Raw genomic sequence first — 26,033 nt, forward strand, 5'->3', positions numbered from 1 at the left:
GAACTGCAGGGACAAAAATGGAGAAGAGATTGAGGGAAAGGAGGTCCAGTGACCAACCCAAATTGGGATCTATCTCAAGACTCTAAGGTCTGAAACTATTACTGATGCTATGGTGTGCTTACATACAGGAGTCTTGCATGGCTGCCCTCTGAGAGGCCCAGCGAATAGCTGAATGAGTCAGAAGCAGACACTTACACCCAACCAATGAACTGAAGTTAGGGACCCCTGTGGTTGAATTAGGGAAAGGCTGGAAGAAGTTGTGGAGGAGGGTGACCTCATAGAAAGACCAGGAACCTCAACTGACCTGGACCCCAGAGATCTCTCAGACACTGAGCCACCAACCAGGCAGCATACACCAGCTGATATGAGCTCCCAGACACATATACAGCAGAGAATTGCCTGATCTGGCCTCAGTGAGAGAAGACACAACTAACCTTTGAGAGACTTGAGGCCCCAGGGAATGGGGAGGCCTGGTGGGGTGGGATGGGATGGGGGTGGTGGTGGGGATATCCTCTTGGAGACAAGGGAGAAGAGGAATGGGATGAGGAACTGTGGAGGGAGGGGTGTGGGCCAGAAGGTGGGCAGTGACTGGATTGTAAAAAAATAAAATAGAAAAAAATTTAATGGAAAGTTATAAAAAAGTATACACACTCATCAATAACTTTTACCATGCTGTAATGGTAATAAAGACAAAATAGCAACTCAAAAAGTGCAGTAGAAAATATATAAAGTATTACTTAAAAATCATACAAAAGGAAGCTTTAAATAGAAATATCTCAGGATAATGAACACTTCAGCCATAGGTGTGTGTATGAGATGCCCTCCCTTCAAGCCCCCCCTCCCCCGGCCCGATTTCACTAAAGTTTAACTGTCTCAGTTTTTATTCTGACTGCGTTCATGGTTGAGATGCTGTCCAGATCAACTGTGGTCTGTTGCTTTTCTGGGTTTGTTTTATAAGTTCCTGGGATTAAAAACGTTTGTATGTTATGGTGGATTTGGCTGGCATTCCTTATTGCTCTATCAGGTTCTTCTCATCTTTAAAGATGTGCATATTTAAAGGAGTTTATTTTAGTTTATTTTTTATTTAGTATTTTGAGACATTAGGGGTATACTCTGAATTTTAGTTTATTAATTTTTTTCGAGACAGGAGTATACTGTGAGTTTATTTTTGTTTAATTATTTTGGTTTTTCAAGACGCCTCTGTCATTCTTGGGTGGTGATTAAAGGCATCTGCCACCATAATCTGAGTGTATTTTAGTTTTTAGACAGGGTTTTACTGTGTAGTCCTCGGTGGCCTCTTCTAACAGGCATGCAGTTTGTTCTGCCTCCCTATTGATGGGATAAAAGGCATATGCTACCATGCCCAGTGTGTTTGTCACTTGATGTCCTCTTTATTAATCTACCTCCATTTTATAATCGACTCGAGTTTTCTTTTGATTATGCGAAGATGGTCACTTTGAATCTGCTACAGTATTTAACACATTTTCTGTAGTTATCACATGGCTGGGTCGGACTTCTTTTCAAGTGAAATGTGACAAACCTATTCTTTAGCATTTAGACAATTTACAGAACTTTTAATGCGACTAGTTTTATTAGTTTTATTGTCTAGCCTGTCTAACGGACACAGTTCTGTTGATACATAGCACTGTGGTCCTCAGTCACATTTTCTATCTAGAGCAGGGAATTTAGACTCCTCTGTCCTCTCTACAGGAGCGAAAAATCAGTTAGGCGCAGAACCGGAAGTACCTTTGATCAAAGCAGGGAGCCGCCCCTTTAAATGCGCACCCCCGTGGGAACTCCCACAAGCCACTGGGCGCAGTTCGCGGGTCGCAGATCTCCCTCAACCGCGGGCCTTCTGGGGGGGGGAGGGGGGGCTTTCCTTGGGACAACTGTATTTTCCAGGGCCTTCGCGCCGAAACTACCGCATAGGCTTTTGGTGTTCTGGGGCGGCTAATACAGAAGGTCCGACCTTTCTGGTCGGAGGAAGAAATTTCAGGTTGGCTTCGGTCTCCACAGAGTAAGGTCAGAGCCAGCGGACTGGGAGTGGGCGTGTGCAGACGGTGGGGTAGGGTGGCTGTATGTTGATGTGTGTGTGTGTGTGTGTGTGTGTGTGTGTGTGTCTGTCTGTCTGTCTGTCTGTCTGTCAGTCAGTGTATCCACACCTTGAGCCCTTGCATTATCTGAGTCTCTGTGCGTTCCGCTTTCTGCTCCTGCTTCCTCTCAGGGACACAGGGACTGAAGCAGGGGACCAAGCTTCAGTAAGGAGAGGTCTGGAGCGGAGTCTGAAGGGAAGCTTTCCCTGAGGTTCAGACTTAAGCTTGGGAGGAGCATTTGAGGCTGCAAGTGCCTCCGAGGGTCGCCTAGGAGGGCAGCTACTTGTTGAGCTCCACGACTTTCTCAGCGCTTTAGCCATGTGAGTGCGGAGGGAAGTGAAGGAGAGTTCCCACTGAGGATGCTCTGGATACAGTCTGGGATCTCATGCTTCCTGAGGCTGTTATTCAAGGAGGGCTTGAGAAGGATGCGACCATTATTTCTACCTATCTAAGAGTCAAGAATGAGTACGCTCTTCTTTTCTGTTTGAGAAATAAGGATTCAGTTTTACAATATGGAATTGTCAGTAAATGAAGGAGGAACATGCAAATTCATACCCCCACCATTGTGGCCCTTTCATGTCCTTGCCTTTTCCTGGTGTTCACTTTATCATTTCAGTGACCCTTGACATCTTCTCCCTAAAATCACTTCTTATTCCCACATGATAGATAGTGGTCATTTTGGGTTCATTCTTCTCACTATTGTGCAGGACAAGGGAGTGTTAGAAATAATGCAATTACTGGTTGTGTATTTAAGAAAGTAACTCATAAGAGCTAGGCTGTATAGTGTACATTTTAATCTCAGCATTTGGGAGGCAGAAGCAGGAGATCACTGTAAATTTAAGGATCAGTTTGATCCACATAGCAAGTTCCATGTGGGCTGGGCTACACAATGAGAACCTGCCTCAAACAAGAAGGAAACAAAATGAAGGTATTAATGTAGAGCAGAGGTTTTCAATTTTCAGATGATTTTTTGTATTGTATCTAGTGTGATAATTTGGAGTCTTTATGTACCCTGAGATGACTAAATCTATAACATTTTTGTAATGAGTACACTTACTGTCTACTCTTTTAGTCTTTTCCAAACTATCAATCATAGTCACCAGGTTTCAAGATACATCTCTGAAATTCTGTTGTGTAGCTAACATTCTGTAGTCTTTGATCAAGTGTCTTCCCAGCTCTCTCCCTTGTGGGTCCGCATTTCCCATGCACACCCCAGTAACCAGCATTTCACTGTCCTACGAGAAAACAGCTTCAGAGTCTACGTGAGTGAGACCATGGGTATCTGTCTTTTTGTTTAAAGATGAAGTATTTGGCTTCAGAATTATGGATGTTGTGTTATGTGTACATGACCACAGGTGGTCTCAGAAACCATAGATATGGATAGAATCCGAGGGAGCTGGAGTTACAGGCACCGTGAGCTGTCAGGAGACTGAACTCAGTCCTCTGGAAAAGCCATAGCAGCTCTCAGCCTCTGAGCCATCCCCCTGCCCCAGCGTTTGTCTTTCTGTCTTAGCTTATTGCACTTGTTATTCTCCGTGTGCATCCATATTGTAGTAAATGGTTCGCTGTGTGTGAGCCTCGTTCTCCATGTGCTTTGTCCATTCGTCTGTGGGTGGGGTCGGTATCACAGCTGTGGAAATGATGCTGGAATGAAAGCAAGAGTACGTGTCTCTTGGAAGTGTATAACATGTACAGTAGTGTAAATGTCAGAGAATGCGGAAATGTGTGTGGTGGAGGTGCTCAGTGCATGCAAGCATGGGACTATGCAGTGCCAGATGCAGCAGTGCATGTCTGCAGTCCCAGCCCTGCTGTGGCAAGACTGGGGTGGAGACAAGAGAATCCCTGGCAGACTGGCTAGCCTGGTGTATGCAGAGGTGGGTGGGAAGGAAGGATAAAGAAAGAAGGAAAATCCATATGTAAATATTGTGTGCAGACAAAACTGTAAAATTATATAAGATCAGATGTGTACTTGAGAGGGAGAAGGAGGAAGGAGCATTAGGTGTTCAAGGCCAGGCTGGAATACAGGAGACTGTCTCAAAAACAGATGAACAGTCCCACAGTGTATTGAACCAAGGCTTAGACCTGTTGGCTAGGGTCCTGGATCCCCATTTGGTGACGGCTGTTCCCTGGGGCAGCATCTTAGGGAGGTCTGGGGTTGTGTGTGCTGCTCAGAGCTTGTGAGAAGAGGGTCAGTGCTGCTGAGTGTAGTACAGAGAGCACAAGCCCAAGACAGGACAGTTGTGTCAGCCGTGCTGCGGCTGAGAAACCCAGTTCAGTATCAAAAGACCCAGGACACCCAGAACAAATCTAGTATTATTTTGTTCAAAATATCCCATAAGATGGAAAGGTGGAAACACACCCACTTCCTGTGACAGAATGTGTTATAACTACTTACCTTCATAAAGGATCATGGCTTAATTAATACAACATAAGTGTTATCATAGATGAGCGAAGGCTCTCAGGAAAGTGTTCCATGGTGCACAGTCCCATTTACTGAAAGTGGGGACAGAAGGCTGGACCCTGCCTGAGCATTGCAGCTGCAGCCCCTCCAGCCTTGCTGTGCTTGAGCCCTGAGTTTTCAAAGGAGGTGCCATTTGGATGCTGTAAGCCCCTGGCAGCCTTGATAGGTGGGGTTCCAGCAGGAAGGTCTGCTCACAATAGCAGGAGCAGCCCAGGTACAGGGCTAGCTGGATCTCAGGGTGGAAGATGGGTCCCTTCTGCTGGCATCTTCTGGAGGAAGTTCAAGGCAGACATGTCTGCTCTGCACTCCCACCCTGACATGACCCCTTTGTAATGGGTTGTCTGGGGTTAGGAGAGGATCGGCTTTGTGTAGGCTCCTGTGTGCTTCTGATTTGTGTGTGGGAGGCTGTGAGCCATGGGAGGGGAGAGAATGAGTGGGGATGCAGGAGAAATAAATGGAGTTGTTGAAATCACAGTGACAAAGTCAGTCTGGGAACATCAAGTCACAATCCAATGAAAGGCTTTCTTTTTGTCCCCAGGGGAGGAAGCCTGAAGAAGAATGGCCAGCTCCAATTCTCAACATATGGTCTGTGTAAGTTGTATGTCTCTTCTTGACATAGGGGGACTTTCAGGTCAGGTGACTCCTTCCTTGTCTTTCCCTCTTGAAGCTTCCCACAGATCCAGAATCCCCCATCCCAGTCTGCCTCTTTACAGTGAGGGTAGGCAGGTCTGAGCACTTCCTGTCTGAGCCTCTTCCCAGCTGGTACTGGGGTTGTCTTTGAATGCATTCCTGCACGTCTGCTCTCTGCTTGGTCTGTGGTGAGGGAGGACTGTCTCTGCAGCAGAGGCATCAGTCTCACAGGGAAACATTGACTGCACTAGGAAACCTGATTGACATCTGTGGTGCTGTCAGGCTGATGACCCAGGGTGTGAGTGTCCCCTGTGCATGTGTGTGAAGAGGTGACCTGCTTGAGGAGGCTTTAGGAGGGAGTTCAGGTATCAGAGGGAAAGGTCATTTGGGCTGTCATAGGGAGGTGATTGAAGTCTCTAGAGTCAGGGAAGACCTGAGACACACTGACCACCTCAAAGATTTTGTTTTCATTCATGGTAAAAAAAATTTAAACCTAACATACACATAATACGTACTTATGCCTAGTAAGTTTATGGACTCTTAAATAGTTTATAGAAATCATTCTTATGACAAAAAAAACCGTAATGATAGTATGTGATAGTATGATAAACTCAAGTGCCCACAGCATTCCTTGTGTAATTTCCCTGACCCAGGTGACATTTCTCCTTTGTGGGGATAACCTGAAGGATGAGGATGGAGTGGAGAGGCAGTTATTGGATATGTAGGTGGATATGCACAGCCGTCGTTTATGGGGAGCTCGTGCAGTCAGGTGCCTTGAGCATTTCCTTATGGCTCCCTTCCCACGCTTGAGTCCTTTCCCTTCTGTTTGTCCATCTTGAAAGCTTCCCCAATTTCACTCTCCTTGTGTTTGCTCTTTCAGGGGTCAGTGACATTTAGGGATGTGGCTGTTGACTTCTCTCAGGAGGAGTGGGCCTGCCTGGATGCTACTCAGAAGATCTTATACAGGGACACGATGTTGGAGACCTATAGCAACCTGGTCACCGTGGGTAAGGCCTGTGTGTCATGAATGGGGGATGTGTCCCATACACTGTGTGCTTTCCTCACTAGGAATTAAAAGACAGTACTATTTTCCAGGGGTAGTTGAAGTTGGGATGGTGACCAAGTCCTGTTATTGCTTCACTCAGAGTGCTGAGGCAGGAAGATTGTTTTGAGTGCAATATCACCCTCAGATGCATCCTGAGTTCCAGGCTAGCCTAGTCTACAGGGTGAGGACTAGTTTCAATCAAAACTAAACAAACACATAAATAAAATAAATAAGTAGATGAATTCATAAATAGAATTAGGGCCTAGAGAAATAGCTTTGTGGTTAAGAGAACCAGCTGTACTTGTAGATGATCCGGGTTCAATTCCTGGCACCACAGCTTGGCTCACAACCACGTGTACTCCCAGTTCCAGGGATATGATGTCCTTTCCTGGCTTTCATGGCCACTATGCATTTTTGTGGTGTTCAGTCAAACATGCAGACAGATTCTCACATACAGATAAAATATATTTTAATTAATAAAAATGTTAAAAGAGGGAGCTGAATTCCTTCTTTCCAAAGGAAGAATGTGAGATTTGTTGGGTTGAAAATAAGAGCTTCATGAAGCTCGTGTTTGTCTGCCCCTTGTCGGTCCTCTCAGTGAGCTCTAGGTTCAGGGAGAGACTTTGTCTTAAATACTAAAGTGGAGAGAAATCAGTGAAGACACTTAACACTGCTCTTTTGTCTATCCAGACATGCATGCCTGCACACATGTGTGCACACACCCTGGTGACCACATATGTACACTATACATACACAACTAAATACAAGAGCCGTTATGATTTACTTACTAATGAATCAGTAGAGTTGATTCAAGACAGAAGACACTGTTTCCTTCAGTGAACACTTCCTTTACTACTTTGTAGTGGAAGTTCTAGGGTGTGATGTTTGTCGTTTTCATTGAGCAGATCTGTAAGGATGAGGTGTAAAAGTGAAGAAAGGCAGCATAAATAATAATGATAGCAGTTTTCATGACTGAGGGACTAACGCAGTCATGTTAACACTTCCCCAGCATGCTTAAGACCTGGTTCCATCCCCAGCATTACTAAATAAATAAATAAATGCAAATTAAAAAAATAATGATTTTGTTTTAGTATAAGTCAGACAGTCTTCAAAGTATTTGAATATAGTATTTAATCTTAGTATCAACCCTATCCAATGAATAGCATTAACTCACTCTAAATTGTTTATTATTATTATTACTAACTCTTTTTTCAAGGCACATCGGCTATGGTGCATGCTAGCTATGGACTAGCTATGCAACTAAATCCAGCTTTGAACTTCACATCTCCTTGCTTACACTCTTCAGGAGTTGTGACCGTGTGCGTGTGCCACCACACCCAGTTATTATTTGGGAAAATTAAGCATGGAATATTATGGGAGTTGCCTAAATAAGTGCCATCATTAGTGATGTGCAGTAATGAGGTTTACACTAGGTAGTAGAGCTGGGCTGGGTTGAATATGCTTGGCCCATAGCGAGTTATACTCTTAGGAGGTGTAGCCTTGCTGGGGGAAGGTTGTCATTGTGGGGGTGGGCTTTGAGACTCTCTTCCTAGCTACATGTGAGCCAGTCTTTTCCTGTCTGCCTTTGGATCAAGATGTAGAACTCTCAGCTCCTTCAGAGCCATGCCTGCCTGGATACTGCCATGCTTCCTGCCATGGTGATAATGGACTGAACATTTGAACCTGTAAACTAGCACCAATTAAATGTTGTTAGAAGAGTTGCCTTGGTCATGGTGTCTCTTGACAGCAATGGAAACCCTAACTAAGAAGACAGTTGTTGGTACCAGGGACTGGGGTATGACTGTGATAGACCTGACCATGTTTTTGTTTAGAGAAATGTGGATTTGGGGACTTTGGATTTAGGAAGCAGTGGAATGCTTTAAGTGGGGCTTAATGGACCATCCTAGTAGGAGTATGGAAGACATTGGTGCTGAGGGTGATTTGAACTGTGCAGACTTGTCCAAGAGGTTTCAGTGGAGAAGAATGTTAGTATGTGGCCTAGAGACCATTTTAGTAAAGAACATGGCTGCTTTTTGCCATTGTCCGAAGAGTCTGCCTGAGGCTAAGGTGAAGAGATTTAGATTGATTGCTTTGACAAAGGACGTCTCAAAACAGCCTGGTATAAATTCTGTTATGTGGTTACCAAAGTTCACTCTTATGAAGAGCTTTTTTAATGAAAAGGAGCAAGCTGAGAATGGAAACTTACAAAATGTATGGTTCAAGGAGTAAAGAAGACTAGGAAGTGAAATGGAGCTTAATCCCATGTTCAAGAATATTAAATGGAATTAAGGAAGTGCTGACCTCAGAGAAAGCAAGAACCCAACCAGCTAAGCTTATTGTTTTTATGTTTGCAGTTGAACAAAGTATAGTTATACCATGTTAGGCATTCTTAGCTGGTTATTGTTTTTGTTTTTGGACTTTTAATCTGAAATTAATTGCAATCCAGAATATGGAGGGCATACCTGTGATCCAAATCTTGAGGCTGGAAGACAGAAGATCTTGAGGCTATGAGAAGCTTTGGCCCAGGCATGGTGGTCCACACCTTTAATCCCAGGAGACAGAGGCAAGCAGATCTCTGAGTTCAAGGCCAGCTTGGGACAGAGAAAGTTCTATGTGAAGAAAAGCCTAAATCGAGGCTTGGTAATACATGCCTTTGATCCCAGCATTCAGGAGACAGAGCTATGCAGGTCTCTGAGTTCAAGGTCAATCTACAGAGAAAGTTCCAGGACAGCCAAGCTTAGGCAGTGAAGGAGTTGGAAAACAGAAAGCTGGTGACAGTGCAATAGAAGAAAGGGTCCATGATCCAGCTCCAGCAAGCAGCAGAACTTGTCAGCTTTGGCCATGTGGCTTAAGAGTCAAAAATAAAGGAACTACTGGGCTAATTGATGCTGGTTAGTTGGAGCTAAGAAATTAGTGGTGATTAAGAAGAGACCAACATCACTGAGGTGAAATCTTCTGGGAAGTGTTTTCTGAGCTCACAAAGAAGCTGTGTGCTAGAGATAGCCAAGGTTGTATCTAACACTGCAGCTGGACTTGGTAATGTATAAGAGTCACCTAGGTGGTACTGATTTTGAAAGCATAAAGGGATCATGGAGAGCAGCGAAGGCTTTGCTCTGTAAGAGGCTCCAGTCTGGAGCCTATGAGAGGCTATTGGTGAAGCCTAGTTGCAACAGAAGACTCTAGTGTATTGGAGATGCCAGTACCATGAGATGACCACCAAGAATAGCAGCAGCAGTAGAGTTGAGTCACTCAGTTCCTGGAGTGATACAGAGAACAGAGTTGGAGAAGTGACACAAGCCCTTTGGAGGAGCCCAGATGATAATGTGTGGATCCCAGATATTGGAACAAGAAGCTGTAAAGTTGAAGTTGCCTTGGAGACCCCAAGATGTTCAAGATGCCAGAGCTGCAGGCTATCTGCTGAGGAAAGCTGCTAACAGGGAGTGGAACCAGCTCAGGAGAAAGAAGTTTGTTGCAGTCAACAAAGATGAAAGAACTTGGAGATCTGCAGACTGCTTTGACATCAGCCATGGAGATGCAGTTTGGAGTTAGTCCAGCTGGGTTTTGGTCTTGTTTGGTCCAGTATTTCCTCACTATGACATTTTGGAATGGTAATGTATATCCTGTGATATTTAAGGTATGTGATCTGCTTTTTGACTTTGGCTTTATAGGGGATTACAGTTTTAAGTGTTTGAATCTTAGAAAAGACTTTGAACGTTGGACTCCTAACATTGTTGAGGCTGCTATAGACTGTGGGGACTTTTGAAGTTGGACTAAATGTATTTTGCATTCTGCTATGTTTAGGTATGGCCCCATAAACTCATGTGTTTGAAAAAGCCTACAGGGACCAGGGAATGGAATGTGGTGGTTTGAATATGCTTGGCATATAGGGAGTGGTACTGTTAGGAGGTGTGGCCTTGTTGGAGGACGTGAGTCACTGTTGGGATGGGTTTTGAGACCTGCCTCCAAGATATGTGGAAGCCAGTCTTCTCCTGTCTACCTTTGGATTAAGATGTAAATCTGTGCTTGAGAGATAGCTCAGTAGTTAAGAGACTGCTCTTCCAGATGTTCTCAGTTCAATTCCCAGTAATCACATGGTAGGTCACAACCATCTGTAATGGGATCTGATGCCCTCTTGTGGTGTGAAGACAGCTACAGTGTCCTCATATAAATAAAATAAATCCCAAAAAGTAGAACTCTCATCTCCTCCAGAGCTATGCCTGCCTGGACACTGCAATGTTTCCTGCTATGATGATAATGGACTGAATCTCTAAACCTGTAAGCTAGCCCCAATTAAATGTTGTGCGTTATAAGTTGGTCATGGTGTCTCTTCACAGCAAGGGAAACCTAAGACAATAGCTTAGGGGTCATGTTCTCACTCATTCAATTATACTGTCCTCATAAGTGACAAGCCCCATCTGCATTTAAAGGAGATTAAAACCCTTTTCAGAAGCAGCTGGTTTCTTGCCCAGGTGACTTTTTTCTTCTCTGAAGTCTTTCCTCAGCATTACTTTGGCTTTTAGACTGTTTATGTGCTGCCTCTAGCCTGACTCATCCCCCACCTGCTGGGCTAACAGGCATGAACCACCGTGCTAAGCTTTGAAGGGAGTTTGCCAAATCCAGTTGTGTTTATAAAAAAAAATAAAAAGAGGGGGGCATATGTTCTATGGAAGTGTAGTCAGGTATGAGGGAAGGGGGTGCCTCAGTGGACCTATGCTGAGCCGTCCCTTCCTGCTGAGGGACCAGCCACAGGACAGGATAGTATAGAATAGAGTTGATTAAGTGCATGGGGAAAGGAGTTAAGAGGGTAGTAGAGGCAGAGAAAGGCAGAGAGGGGGGGGGGAGGAGGAGGGGGAGGGGGAGGGAGAGGGGGAGGGAGAGGGAGAGGGAGAGGGAGAGAGAGAGGGAGAGAGAAGTGAAGTAGAGGAGTAGAAGTATAGAGGCCTGCCATGAGAGAGGGAAGGGAATGGGAAAGGTGGGGCGGGGAAGGGAAAGCAAGAAGAGAAAGCAAGAGAGCAAGGAGGGGGCAAGCAGCCCCTTTTATAGTGGGTCAGGACTACCTGGCTATTGCCAAGTAACTGTGGGGCAGAGCTTAGACAGAATGCTAACACCAGTGGCAAAGGCATATATATATATATCTTTATAATAAATAAGTCTGTATTTTTAGAATCCACAGGCAGGGCATAGTGGAACACACCTACAATCCCAGCATTTGGGAAACAGAGGCAGGCAGCTCAAGTAAAAGTTCAGGTACCGCATTTCAGGCCATTCCTGGATTATTTGAGACCAAGTCTTAAAGAAAAATAAATAAATAAATAAATAAATAAAGTAAGTCAATACTATGATTCACTTGTTTGTTTGTTTGTTTCTGTCTTTCTTTTAAGTGGGAAGTTGCATTTCCAAGCCAGATCTGATCACCTTACTAGAGCAGGAGAAAGAGCCCTGGATGGCTGTGAAGGAAGAAACAGACAGGCTGAGCCCAGGTGAGTAAGAGTGAGGTGAGCCTGCAGCCCTGCCAGGCACTGCATGTGGTCAGAGAGGCTCCACAGAGCTGACACTGGATGTGGCAAATTTCCTTCAAAGCCCCAGGGTCTGTGGGAAACATGCCTGAGCCTGGGAAGGAAGTCAAGGTCAGAGCAGAAGCTGTCAGAGGGGCTTCTGTTTCATGAGTCACTTTCAGTTCTTCTTTTCTTCCCTCCCACTGGAGCAGGTGCCCTCTCTGTAACCTTTACAAGTATCTCATTATTGGTTGTGTGTGTGCACACATGTGTGCAGGTGTCCACAGAGGCCATAGAGAGGGTCAGCTCCCTGGGCTGGAGTCACAGGTGGCTGCTGGTACTCTAACCCAGGGCCCCTGGCAGAGCTTTCAGTGTTGTTGACACTGAACCAAAGCTAGGACAGTTTCAGCCCCAGTGAAAGCTGTACCACAGGGAGGCATGCCAAATGTTTCAATTCTGTCTTCATGGTCACTGTAGACACGGTGTGATGGTGTATCCTTCCTGCAGCACTGGGGAGGTGGCAAAGGCAGATCCCTTGAGCTTGCTGGAAAGTCAGCCTTGTTTACTTGTGCAGCTCCAAGCAAATGATAGACCCTGACTCAAAAAGAACAGATGGACAAGCCAGTGAAATATCTGAGTGCACACAACACAGCCTTTTATGTAGCTTGGCAGGGAGCTGTGATGGCTCTTCTTGGTTGTCAGTTTGACCACATTTGGAATCAACTAGAACCCAAGCAGCTGAGCACATCTGTGAGAGATTTTAGTTAATGAAATCATCTGAAGTGGGAAGACCCACCTTTGATCCACATCTCTTGAGGTGGGAAGATCCACCTTAAATCTGGACCACACCTGGTGGTGCAGCCTGTGAAAAGGATGGGAAGGAAGCTGTGCTCTGTCTGCTTACCTCACTCTGCTGGCAAGTCCAGTGCCTCACTGGCGTGAGAGCCTACTCCTTCAGGACTTCAGCATGTGCTGAGGACCAGCTGAGAGATCCAGCCTCGGACTGAACAGCTTGGACTTTCTGTTCTATCCTTTTTGTCTTGAGTGTAATTCATCTTTTTGTTCTGTTTTTTTGTTTGAGCTTTTTTTTCTGGTTATGTCGTCAGAATGAGAACTGAAAGTGTCAGAAGACATCTTCAATCAAATCATAGTTAAAATTCTGTAACCTAAAGAAAAAGATGTCTCTAAATGTACAAGAAGCTTACAAAAAAACATAAAACAGATTAGACGAGAAATAAAATCCTCCTGCCACATAATAATGACAACACTAAATATACAGAACAAAAAATGAATATTAAAAGTTGTAAAGGGAAAAGGCCAAGTAACATATAAAGGCAGACCTATCAGAATTATACCCGATTTCTCCACTGAGACTCTAAAAGCTAGAAGGGCCTGGATAGAATCTTGCAGACCCTAAGTGACCACAAATGTCAACCCAGACTACTATACCTAGCAAAACTTTCAATCACCATAGATGGATAAACCAAGATATTCCATGACAAAACCAAATTTAAACAAATCTTTCTACTAACCCAGCTCTACAGAGGATACTAGAAGAAAAACTCCAACCCAATGAGGCTAACTACACTCAAGAAAACACAAATAAATAATTTCACCCCATTACAGCCAATAGAAGAGAAATACACACACAGACACATTACACACACACACACACACACACACACACACACAACCACTACCAACATCAAAATAACAAGAAGTAGCAATGATTAATCATTAATATCTCTCAACGTCAATGGACTCAATTCTCCAATAGAAAGACAGGCTAACAGAATGGATGCTTAAACAGAACTTATCATTCTGCTGTATATCAGAAACATATATCAGCAATGAAGGTAGACATTATCTTCAAGTGCTGGGAAAATGTTTTCCAAGCAAATGGACTAAGAAACAAACTGGAATAACCATTTTAATATCTAATGAAATAGACTTTCAACCAAAAGTAGTCAAAGGAGATTGGGAAGGACACTTCATACTTATCAGAGGAAAAACCCACCAAGATGACATCTGAATTCTGAAAATCTGTGCCCCAAATGCAAGGGGCACCAGTAAAAGAAACATTACTAAAGCTTAAATCATATACTGAAGCTCTCATAGTGGGAGTCTTCAACACCCCACTCTGACCAATTGACAGGTCCTCGAGACAGAAACTAGACATTAGAGAAACTAATGAAACATAATGAAACTAACAGAGGTTATGATTCAAATGGACCTAACAGATATCTGTAGAACATTTCAGCCAAACACAAAAGAATATACCTTCCCAGCACCCCAGGGAACCTACTATAGAAGTGACTATATAATTGATCACAAAGCAAGCCTTAACAGATACAAAGATTGAAATAACTCCATGCCTCTCATCGGATAACCATGGATTAAACTGGAATTTAACAACAGAAAGCCTATAAACTCATGGAAACTGAACAACTCTCTACTAGATAATCACTGGATAAGGGAAGAAATAAAGAGAAATTGAAGACTTTCTAGAATTTAAATGAAAATGAGGGCAAAACATACTCAAAGTGAAAACAGTGCTAAGAGGCAAGTTTATAGCACTAAATGTTTTCATAAAGAAATTGGAGAGTTCTCATAATATAATGAATTAAAAGTACCCCTGAAAGCTCTAGGGAAAAAAAAAGCAAACACACCCAAGAGTAGTAGACAGAAGGAGATAATCAAACTCAGGTGAAGGCTTAGAGTTTTCAAAACCTGCTTTTAATAAGGGTTCTCAAATGCTTTAACCCCTCTTCTAAGAAGCTCATCATCTAAAGGTATGGGAGAAAAGACAGTGAATAGGACAAGGGGATGTGGACCTGTTTAGAAGTAGTTCTTTTCTATGGTTTTAATCTCTATTTGTCAGGATACCAGCAGTCCAGTTCAGTAGGGTCAGGATACCAACATGAATTGGCAGTAGTGGCATGATCCAGCAGAAACAGCCAGGCCTCCACTGAATTGCCATAAATCAGTGGGAGTGACCAGAACCAGCTGGAACACCAAGAAAAGTTCACTGTCATGTTTCTCTCAATGAAGTGAAGATGCAAGACCAACAAAGCATTGCAAGGCTAGCCATTCAAGGCTGACTCCATTGTCTGAGTCCTATTTATACTCTCTCCAAACATCACCTGTCCTCCCACAGGTCTTGCCTCAGTGAGACACCACGTGAGTCTGCATCATGACCCAACCAGAAACTTCCACTTCTCTCAGGGCTGAAATCAATTAGAAACAGAGAATAATATAAAGAACAAATGAAACCAAGAGCTGGTGTTATTAGAGTGAGATCTCTCCATTTTTCTAAAATGTGGATATATACCATTATGAATTTGCCTCTTCAAACCAACTTCATAGTGTCCCTTAAGGTTACATGTGTTGTGCCTTCATTTTCACTCATTCTAGGAAGTCTTCAATTTCTCTCTTAATCTCTGTCTTGACCCAATGTTCTGTAAATACCTATCTGGTCAATTTGGTTTATATCAGCACCAACATTGCCCTGTTTAATTTTTGTCTGGATGACCTATCTGTTGGGGAGAGTTGGATATTGCAGTCTCTCACTATCAATGAGGCAATATGTGATTTAAACTGTAAGTTTTTTTTTTTGTTTTTTGTTTGTTTTTTTACTAAATTGGATGTCGCATGTTTGGTGCATAGATATTGGTGGGTTGTTCCTTTGATAAACGTGTTAAGTCCTTTCCTATCTCTTCTAGGTAGTTTTAATTTGAAGTCTATTTTGTCAGATATTGAAATGGCTACACTAGCTTGGTTCTTAGGTCCATTTGTTTGGAATTAGAAGATGATTTTCCATGCTTTTATCCTGAGATGTTGTCTGTCCTTGGTGTTACAGTGTTTTTATTGGGTGCAGCAGAGGATCGATCCTGTTTTCATATATAGTTAGTTAGCTTCTGTTAGTGAGTGTTATTTTTTTTTCTTTTCAGGTTTGGTTTTTTGAGACAGAGTTTCTCTGTGTAGACTTAGCTCTCTTGGAACTCACATGGTAGACTAAGATGGGTTAGAACTCAGAGATCTGAGTGCTTCTGCCTCTCAAGTGCTAGAAATAAAGGCAGAACATGCATCACCATGTCCTGCCAATTTGTGGCTTTTTAATTGAGAAATTGAGACCATTGATGTTAAGATATATGAGTGAGTGGTGTTTGATGATTCTTGTTATTTTGTTATGGTGATGTGTGTGTCCTTTTTTGATTTGGTGGTCTGGGATTATTTATCCCTTGTGTTTTCTTGGTTATGGCTAATCTTTTTAGGTTGGAGTTTTCCTTTTAGTGCTTTCTGTAGGGCTGGATTTGTAGGTAGGTATTGCTTAAATTTGGTTTTGTCTCCATCTATGGTGATAGAAAACTTTGCTGGAAATAGTAGTTTGGGCTGGTATCTGTGGTCTCTCAGAGTCTGTAAAGTATCTGTCCATTCTCTTCTGACTTTTCAAATGTCCATTGAAAAGTAAGATATTGTTCTAATAATTGTGCCTTTATTTTTGGTCCATGCACCTTGGACCAAAAATAAATACACACACACACACACACACACACACACACACACGTACACACACACACATGTACACACATATACATACATACATTTCTTGACTGCTTAGTGTTTTGATTATTATGTGCTAAAGGGGTCTTCTTTTGTGATCCAATCTATTTTGTGTTTTGCATGGTTCTTGTACCTCAATAGCATCTTATTCTTTAGGGGAATTTTCTTCTATGATTTTCTGGAAAATCCTTTGTCTTTGACCTGAGTTTATGCTTTTTTCTTTATTCTTATTCCTAGATTTTTACTTTTTCATTGTGTATCTGATTTCCTAGATGATTTGTGCAGGGAAGTTTTTTTAGGTGGACCATTTTATTTGCATGGGGTGTTCATTTCTTCTATTGTGTCTACAATGCCCCAAATTCTCTCTACTCTCTCTTGTATTCTGTTGGAGGGGCTTGCCTCAGAGGCTCTTGTTTGAATTCCTAAGCTTTTTCTTTCCAGATGTATCTCAGTTTTAGATTTCTTTATTGATTTGTCTGTGCTTTCAGGTTTCATCCATTTTCTTCTACTGCTTGTGTTTTCATAGATTTCTTTAACTTTTATTGTGTTTTCATACTGACATTTAGGCATCTGCCTTTGGGAAGACTACACTTCTAATTGCCAGTATCTGCTTTTGTCTTTGTTGGGTGGGATTTTTGTTATTTGGTTTCTGTTGCCCTCTCTGGTTCTTTAAGGAGAGTGTGACAGCTATATGTTGTTTGTGAGGAAATTCTGTGGAATCCTGATAGGTGTGGCCACTGGGAGTTCCAGGTAAAATGTGTTCCTAGGTATTGAGAACTGACACTTAGGAATGGGGATGGGTTAGGAGGGGGGGTGTCGATGGGTCCATAGGAGGAAAGCTGGTGTCCCCTAGGATCTCCTTAGTCCCCTTGGAATGGGGACAGAGTGAGGGGAGGCCACAGCAAGTGACCTGCTACAGAGCTGGAGATGAGACTGAAGATTGGACTTGGAGAAATGGAGGGAGAGGTGAAGATCTGCAGTTAGTGTACCTGTTTCACTGACCAGAGTGGTCTTTGGCTTCCCAGGGAAGGCCTGTTGGAGTTGTGGGCTAGGATAATGCAATCAGTGGAGGAAAGGGAGTTGTGTGATGGCCTGGAGATGAGGGCAGGAATGAAGAGGAGACCAATCAGGTGGTCTGCCACAGAGCAGGGATGAGACAGAATGTGTAGCTAACAATCTGCAGTTAGCCTACCTGTTTCCTTGGCTGAATATCTTTAGTCTTAAAAATTCTAATGAATTCTGGCTTCTTTCTTTATTTTGTTCTTCCTTTGTTCATTTGTTCCTCTCTCTCTCTCTCTCTCTCTCTCTCTCTTTCTTTTTTCTTTCAGCTTATTTGTTTTTCTCACAGAGTCTCAGTATGTAGTCCAAGCTAGTCTGGAACTCATGATGCAGTTCACACTGACTTCTTTTTTGCTGGGATTATAATTATGTACCACCACCACCACCAGCACAAATTTTTACCTTCTTTCTTTTTAAAAAAAATTCCAAGTCCAGGCCAGTTCTCTCTCTCTCTCTCCCTTCCTCCTCCCTCCCCTTAAAGATTTATTTATTTTATGTATGTGAGTACACTGTAGCTCTCTTCAGATATGCCAGAAGAGGGCATCGGATCCTACTTAAAGATGGTTGTGAGCTGGGGGCTGGAGAGCATGGTGGCTGGGAATTGAACTTGGGATCACTGGAAGAACAGTCAGTACTCTTAACCGCTGAGTCATCTCTCCAGTCCCAGGCCAGTTCTCTTATAGCATAACAAATATTATGTATTTGTGTGGTATAGTTTTTTCCCCCTCAGTATTTGGTTCAAAACCTTTACCAAAGAGTGTGTGTTAAGATAAAATGGCAAGTTGTGGGTGCCTTTGGCAGGCCTGTGCCAAGGTATGTGGCTAAGAAATTATGCCACACACTTGATCTAGTTTAAGAGGTTCATTGGGGGTTGAGGGTGTAGTGTGATTTATCTTGTGTTCCTGACCCTTTAAAGGGCCACTTTCTAGTCAACTGGCTTTTTAAGAAATCTTAGCTGTTAGACTACTTGACCCTATGACCTTCAGTATAGGATATAAAACAGAAGCTGAGAAAGGAGATTGAGCAGAGTGAGAGGAGAAGGCTGTTGGGACAGAAGACATTGTTAGGAGACAGTAGAGTCAGGAGAAGCTGAGCTGCGCAGATAGGCTAGAACACTTGTTACAGTTTGGAGCTGCTAGCATTGGGGAAACTGAGAGAGTGACTGTTTAAGCACACTGATGGGGAACTGAGGGAGGAATGGTTGGAAGAAACTTGAAGGGATTGGGCTGGAAACTGAGAGGAATGGGTGGGAAAGAAATTAGATTGAGGGATCATTCTCTGTGCCCCCCCCATCCTTCTTTCCCTCTTACCTAGTGTAAGGGGTGAAACTAGGGGGATAAAGGGTAGGAAAAGAAGAACTCACAAAGTAGCAGAGACCAGCTGCATGGGTGAAATTGAAAGGCTGTCTCCAGTGGGGACATCAGGGTGGTGGAGAAACAGAGGGACTGAGAAAATATACAAGACAGATTGAGAGAAAGAATGGGAGAGCAAACTGGGGTGGCTGGGGCCTTTTATGGACCATACCTGGCACACCTGGTGGCTGTGTGTGATGACATAAGCTGCTGCTGCTTAATTCCTGAGGGCTGGCTGGTGCAAATGTGTGATTGCTGACAGTGTATTTTAAGGAGTATGCAAATAAACACATGAGATTATTTCAGTACAGTTATAATATCATGAAGTAGACATGTGTAGACACAATTTTGTTACTTTATGGGTTCCTTTTCTACCATCCTTCTTTCCAATCTTCCAACACTAGGTAGAAGACGAAGAAAGCTAGAAGTGAAAGCAGCACTGATATTGTTAGACTACTTCCTGCTGATTGGGGCATTGAGTTTCTTGAGAGAAGTTTGATCTTTGGCATGAGGATATCCAGTTTCTTCTTCTCATTTCTAGTCTGTGCATGACCACATGACAAATGCAACAAACCTCAAGAACAGCAACCAGCAGGAGTAGCAGCAGCTACAGCCCCTCAAGAGTCCTCAGAGTTCCAAATGCCATAAACTTGCTGAAACTATGTATAGTTGGCAAAATCAAACCCCTACCAGAGCATGAGGCAAATCATAGACTCCTGCTGTGACAATCTGAAGTAGTCCCATATTTCACCCCTGGGATTAAAAACATGGTTGCATACACCTTTAATCCTAGCACTTGGAACACAGAGGCATGTGGATCTCTGTGAATTGGAGGCCAGCCTGATCATAAAGTGACTCCAGGACAACCAGGGCTGTTATACAGAAAACAAACAAACAAACAAACAAACAAAGACATATTCCCATATCATTTCTATGTTTTTAAGGAAACCAGAATTCTCACTACAGACATGTCTTCCCATTTCCAATGTATTCTTCTATAAAGTGTATTGTCTTACATAAACTTTCTTTATTGCTGCTCTCCTTGCTCCCATCAGCTTCTCAGAGAATACTTAGTTTGGCCATTCATTTAATGGCTTTAATATTACAGAAAAATGTGTGTATGTGTGTTACCGGGAAATAAAGTATTCTTGCTTTCTCCTTTTCTTTCAGATTTGGAGACAGATTATAATGCTGGAAACATGTCTCCAGAAAATCATATTAATGGAAAATTTCCCAAACAGAGCATAAAGCAATTAGATAGAATTCTTGATCTCAAGGGCTCTACTTTTTGTAATGACCCCAACTATAGTACATTCAATGGACTACAGGGTTATCAAGAAGGAGGTGCTGGTCAAAAGTTTACTAACAAGGAAGAAATGCCTCCTTATACCAGCCAGACTCTTGCTCACAACATAGAAAAACCATATGAATGTAAAGAGTGTGGGAAGTGCTTTGGTTGTAGGTCAACTCTTATTCAGCATCAGAGTATTCACACTGGAGAGAAGCCCTATGAATGTACAGATTGTGGAAAGGCCTTCAGACTCCCTCAACAGCTTACAAGACATCAGAAATCTCACAGTGGTGAGAAACCTTTCAAGTGTAATGAATGTGGAAAGGCTTTTCATCTTCCTGATCTACTCAAATACCATAAAACCATTCATACAGGTGAAAAACCATTTGAATGCAGGGAATGTGGGAAGTCCTTCAACCGTGTCTCCAACCTTGTTGCACATAGGATTATTCATGCAGATGTGAAACCATATGAATGTCATGAGTGTGGGAAAGCCTTTAAACGTCGCTCAAACCTCGTGCAACATGAGAAAATTCATTCTGATGAGAGACCCTTTCAGTGTAAGGACTGTGGAAAGGGCTTCATTGTTCTGGCACAGCTCACTAGGCACCAGAATATTCATACTGGAGAGAAGTCATTTGCATGCCATGAGTGTGGAAAGGCCTTCAGACTCCCCCAACAGCTTACAAGACATCAGAAGTCTCACAGTGGTGAGAAACCTTTCAAATGTAATGAATGTGGAAAGGCTTTTCATCTTCCTGACCTACTCAAATACCATAAAACCATTCATACAGGCACAAAACCATTTGAATGCAGGGAATGTGGGAAGTCCTTCAACCGTGTCTCCAACCTTGTTGAACATAGGCTTATTCATGCTGATGTGAAACCATATGAATGTCATGAGTGTGGGAAAGCCTTTAAACGACACAAAAGCCTCATGCAACATCAGAAAATTCATTCTGGTGAGAGACCCTTTCAGTGCAAGGAATGTGGAAAGGCCTTCATTGTTCTGGCTCATCTCACTAGGCACCAGAGCATCCATACTGGAGAGAAGTCATTTGAGTGCAAGGATTGTGGCAAGAAATTCAGAACTGCCACACACCTTGTTCAGCACCAGAGTATTCATACTGGTGAAAAACCCTTTGAATGTAATGTATGTGGGAAGGCTTTTCGTCTTCAGGTATACCTTTCTGAGCACCAGAAAACTCACATGGAAGAGAAACACTTTGAATGCAATATATGTGGGAAGGTCTTCCGACTTCAGATACACCTTTCCGAGCATCAGAAAACTCACACTGAAGAGAAACCTTTCAAGTGTAAGCTCTGTGGGTCAGCCTTCAGAAGTAAGTACCAACTTAGTAAACACCACACAATTCATACTAATGAAAAACCCTATCAGTGCAAGGAATGTGGGAAATGCTTTCGTCAAAGGTCCAATTTTACTGATCACCAGAGTATTCACACGGGGAAGAAACCCTTCCAATGTAAAGAATGTGGGAAGTTTTACAGACTTAATACACTTCTCATTCGTCATCAGAAATCTCATAGTGGTGAGAGACCTTATGAGTGTAAAGAATGTGGAAAGGCTTTTCATCTTCCCAGTGAGCTTAATAACCATCAAATTGTTCATACAAGTACAAGACCCTTTGAATGCAAGGTATGTGGGAAGTCCTTCAAGCGTGAATCCACCCTCATTCAACATCTGGCCATTCATGCTGGTGTGAAATCATATGAATGTAAAGAATGTGGGAAAGCTTTTATTCACCACTCAAGCCTGTTACACCATCGGAAAATTCATTCTGATGAGAAACCTTTTAAGTGTCAGGAATGTGGAAAGGCCTTCGTTGTTCTGGCATACCTCACTCGACACCAGAGCATCCATACTGGAGAGAAATCATTTGAATGTCAGCAGTGTGGGTCAAGCTTCAGATTTAAGTCCCAACTCAACAAACATAAGAGAATTCATATGGATGTAAAACTCTTTCAGTGCATGGAAGGTGGAGTGGACTTTGTTCATGGACTAGATCTTAGCATTCCTCAGGGAAGCCATACTAGTGAGAATCCCTTTCAATGTAATGAATATGGGGAGTCCTTTCAACATCATAACCAATTTTCTTGGACATATTAGAATTCATACTTTAGGAAACCCCCTATCACTGTAAAGAATGTAGAAAGTACTTCAATTTGAGCTCAGGCCTTCTTTAACATAAAGGAACACATCCTGGTTTCAAACACTATGAATGCAAGGAATATAGGAACATTTATGGAATTCAAGCTCTTCAGAGAGTCCATTAAGGTTTGAAACCATGTGAATGAGAAGAATCAGGAAAAGTCTTTATTGTAAGTAGTGAGTTTATACAACATCAGAAAATCTGTAATAGCCAGGAGTCTTATGCATGTAAGGAAGGTGGACAAGCCATTGCATGAAAATTTTACTGAACATCAGGGTGCTCATATTGGGAATACTATGACTTAAAATAATGTGGGAACTTTAATCTACCCTGGATATGGTGAACATTGGTGTCTTCATATATATACTGTTAATGTCAAGAAACTCTTTGGGATAAGAAGATGGAAAGTTGGTTGTTCAGAGAAGATACTTTGTTGAGAATTTTATGTCAGAAATCCAAGGTAGTAATCATGTTCTTGATTTCCTCTCCTCTTGTTAGTTGTATAAATTTTATTTATCAATCAATAGTCATCCAGAATAATCAATTTAGGAAGAACAGTTATTGGAACTGAGATGTTGGACTTGTCACCATTAACATTCCATGGGTCCTATGATTAATTAGACTGGATGTTTACTTTCTTTTTTGCATAATTTGTTAATGGCCAGCACAGTACCAGCCTAAGTTATGGCAACAGAGTTATAAATAGATAATAAAATCCTTGAGAGTATTTGGTTAGTTCCTAGAAATATTGAAAATAGTATGGCAGGCTTCTTGTGCTACTGCCACCATCTTTCTGTCCAGAAGTGGTCCCACCAGGCTACTCTTCAGCAGGGCTGGAGCTCCTGTGTTCCCTTCACTGCCATACCAGTCCCCCCCGAAGCGACAGTCCACCATCCCCCCCCCCACTCCAGGTCAGCTGCCACAACACTCATTTGCCTGGTAGAAACAATACTCTTGAAGCTTGTTGTGGTAAATCTCTGACCCAAACAAGTCCGGTCAAGGAAAACACAACTCAATATTTATGATTATAAACTGCAAGCCTAGATTGGGCAGATTTACCATTGCACTACTCTATTCCTCAGCTATGAGATCCCTTAAAACCTGCGGTTTTTTAAGACACGTTCTTCTCCTCCTCGTCTTTCCACCAATGGCTCCAACGGCTCCTCCGGCTCTTCTTCGCCTACGTAGCCTCTCTCCTGGCAACTTCCTCTTCTGACTCCTCCTCTTCCGACCCCTCCCCTAAGCCTTTTTCTCCACCTCCCCTTCTACTGCCCAATCACTGGCTCTAGCCTTTATTTTACAAATTCAATTGAACAGAAGGTTCACAAGATTCACTCCTCCTCTGCAGCCCCTCCCAGGAGTGGAAATATCATGAAAACAAAAGGCTGGGGCTATCCACAACACTTCCCTCTTTCTATCCAATTAAAAGACTCTTTTCTCTCAAATATAAATTGATCACAAACTATATTACCATGTTGTAATTGTTAAAGTACAAGATAGGCCTAATACCCAGTCCATCATTTTTGTTAACTAAATAGAACCTTTGCCATCTTTCTCAACTAAAAGACTTAGTTCTGAACCTGGCTTATGTCCTGTCTTCAGAATGAATGTCAGCTGAAAACCATCCACTCAGATCTTTTCTCTCAAAGTAAATAGCCAGGATTGGCTATGAGACTATAGGTTTTCAACCCCGTCAGAAATCCAGAATGACTGGGTTAACTGAAATTATAGGAAGCACTAAGCATAGCTTCTAAAACTTAGCCAATTTATAGAGACCGCTAAACACCTGGACAGTCCCTATACTACAGAACGTTGGAGCATCAAATCTTCAGCTTTCTGGCCCAGAATCATCTGACAGACCTTAGTGATGCAGAATTACTGAGGGCTGATTACTCTGTCTTGGCAGATATAATCAGTCGACTATTCCGCAAGTGTGTCTTTTTTTTCTGCACAGTATTTCATTTGTAGATGAAAAGGGGCAATTCTTGCCTAGTGGCTGTCTCACCACAACTGGAGTAACTCCAAAGATGCTCAATTTCTTCTTAGAATCCAAGACAGGGAAGCTGTCAGGAGCAGACAGGTCTCCAATAAAATGAATGTTTATACAGGAATGCTTGTAACATCAATTCTGTGGACTTCTGACGTTTTTGAAAACCAACTATCTATGTAAAGCAATCTGAACTGTTGTCTGTTAATTCCTTTCCACTATCTCTAATTAAAATCTAGAAAACACCAAAACACCCTAACAGTAAGCTCTGAGCCATGCAATTGCTATAGGCCCCTGACTCACAAGCCAACCATCTCAAATCAGTTTTTTTTAATGTTTAAGAAGGACTGTGTCTAAGCCTTGTATTTCTAAATGAGTTATACAGGCACAATGCCCATATGAGAGTAAAAATATTAATCCCACTTTTATATCAATAAGAAGTGCTTATAGTTAACCAGTCAGATTTATGTCAGTAAATTCTCAGTGCACAAGATACCCACACAATAATTTCAAGGCTAATTGAAAATGGTACAAGCTGCCCACCTAGAATAGACAGGTTACCCCAATCATTCTATTCCTATAAGAAATCATAACTACTTATGGCTATTAAAGCCACACTGGTTCAGGATCTTCTCTCTGTCTGTCTTCCATCTTGATTCTTTTCCTCTTTCCCTATGTTCCTCTCTCTGCAACTCTTAGCTCTGCCTCCCTTTTCCCTGTCTAATCACAGGCCTCCTGCTGCACTAATATTTAAATAGATTGGACAGAGAAAATCTTGCCACAAGTTCCCATGGTCTGTAAAAGAGCTTTTAAATTTTTCTCCTCTTACTAGCATTAGTATAACTGACATGAAAGGTTAATTGTACTTTGGATAGTTTAGGAAAATCTTATGCTTTTACTCATGACTACATTTTAAATAACTTCATTCTGGATACATCTAATGGATGAACATGAAAGGATTTGAGTTGTTCCCCATTCCTTAAGTATTGTGTGGACATTTTAGAAAACACATTTATGAATAAGTACTTTCTAAAGGGGTGAAACCCATAAACATTTCAAAATGTAAAACCTTATAATTCATGCGTTCTGTTTACATGTGAAGATAAAGTATATATTTTTGATAGGTCAAGAAAGTATATAGGCGCCGGGCAGTGGTGGCACACGCCTTTAATCCCAGCACTTGGGAGGCAGAGGCCGGCAGATTTCTGAGTTCGAGGCCAGCCTGGTCTACAGAGTGAGTTCCAGGACAGCCAGGGCTACACAGAGAAACCCTGTCTTGAAAAACAAAAAAAAAAAAAAAAAAAAAAAAAAAAAGAAAGAAAGTTTATAGGCTCCTCCATTTATTATTCTTGCTAAGGCCACTTCAGGTTTGACTAGAATTTGACTAGAATTTCCCTGATGGAGAATATTGTAGAAAATTGTCCAACTCTATTTAGAAAGTGGAGTTCAAATTGCCTCTGCTAATTTAGCCTAACTTCTGTTAAGTGCCCTGTGGGTTTAAACCTCTCTTTTCAGCTATCTGCTTTTTGCGGGCTAATTTTAAACTACCTGCTTGTCCAAAAGCTCCCACTGTAGCTCCTGAACCAGATAATAGGATGCAGGGTTTCTTAGTGCTGGGGCTATACTTGGGTTCTAAATACATGAATGTACTTAGAGATGGCTGGAATAAAGAGTTTCATTGTGAAATAAACTGTGTTTGAATGATCTTTTCTGGTGGGCTCCCTATAACACATTAACAAAAATAACTAAATTGAAACCACTTATAAAGATAAATGTTTGAAAAATTTTATCCATATGAAAAACTTGGAATAGCCAACAAGACACATCTATATCTTCACCTATATTGAAAATTGTCAATTTACAAGGTTGATCCTGTTTTTCTGTAT

The 26,033-nt window shown here is 42.2% G+C and overlaps 1 protein-coding gene across 1 annotated transcript; it reads left to right on the forward strand.

Moving 5' to 3' along the window:
• Positions 1 to 1,817: 1,817 nt before the first annotated feature.
• LOC117702949 (uncharacterized) lies at positions 1,818 to 25,469 on the forward strand. Its single transcript, XM_076930484.1, is given in 7 exon segments — positions 1,818 to 2,022; positions 5,093 to 5,145; positions 6,065 to 6,191; positions 11,611 to 11,709; positions 19,869 to 22,099; positions 22,101 to 22,136; positions 22,138 to 25,469. Coding segments are annotated over 6 exon segments (2,583 nt in total). The 5' UTR covers positions 1,818 to 2,022; positions 5,093 to 5,112; the 3' UTR covers positions 22,195 to 25,469.
• The last annotated feature ends 564 nt before the right edge of the window (positions 25,470 to 26,033 follow it).

Source organism: Arvicanthis niloticus, chromosome 1, assembly GCF_011762505.2.
Source record: "Arvicanthis niloticus isolate mArvNil1 chromosome 1, mArvNil1.pat.X, whole genome shotgun sequence".
Lineage (NCBI taxonomy): Eukaryota > Metazoa > Chordata > Mammalia > Rodentia > Muridae > Arvicanthis > Arvicanthis niloticus.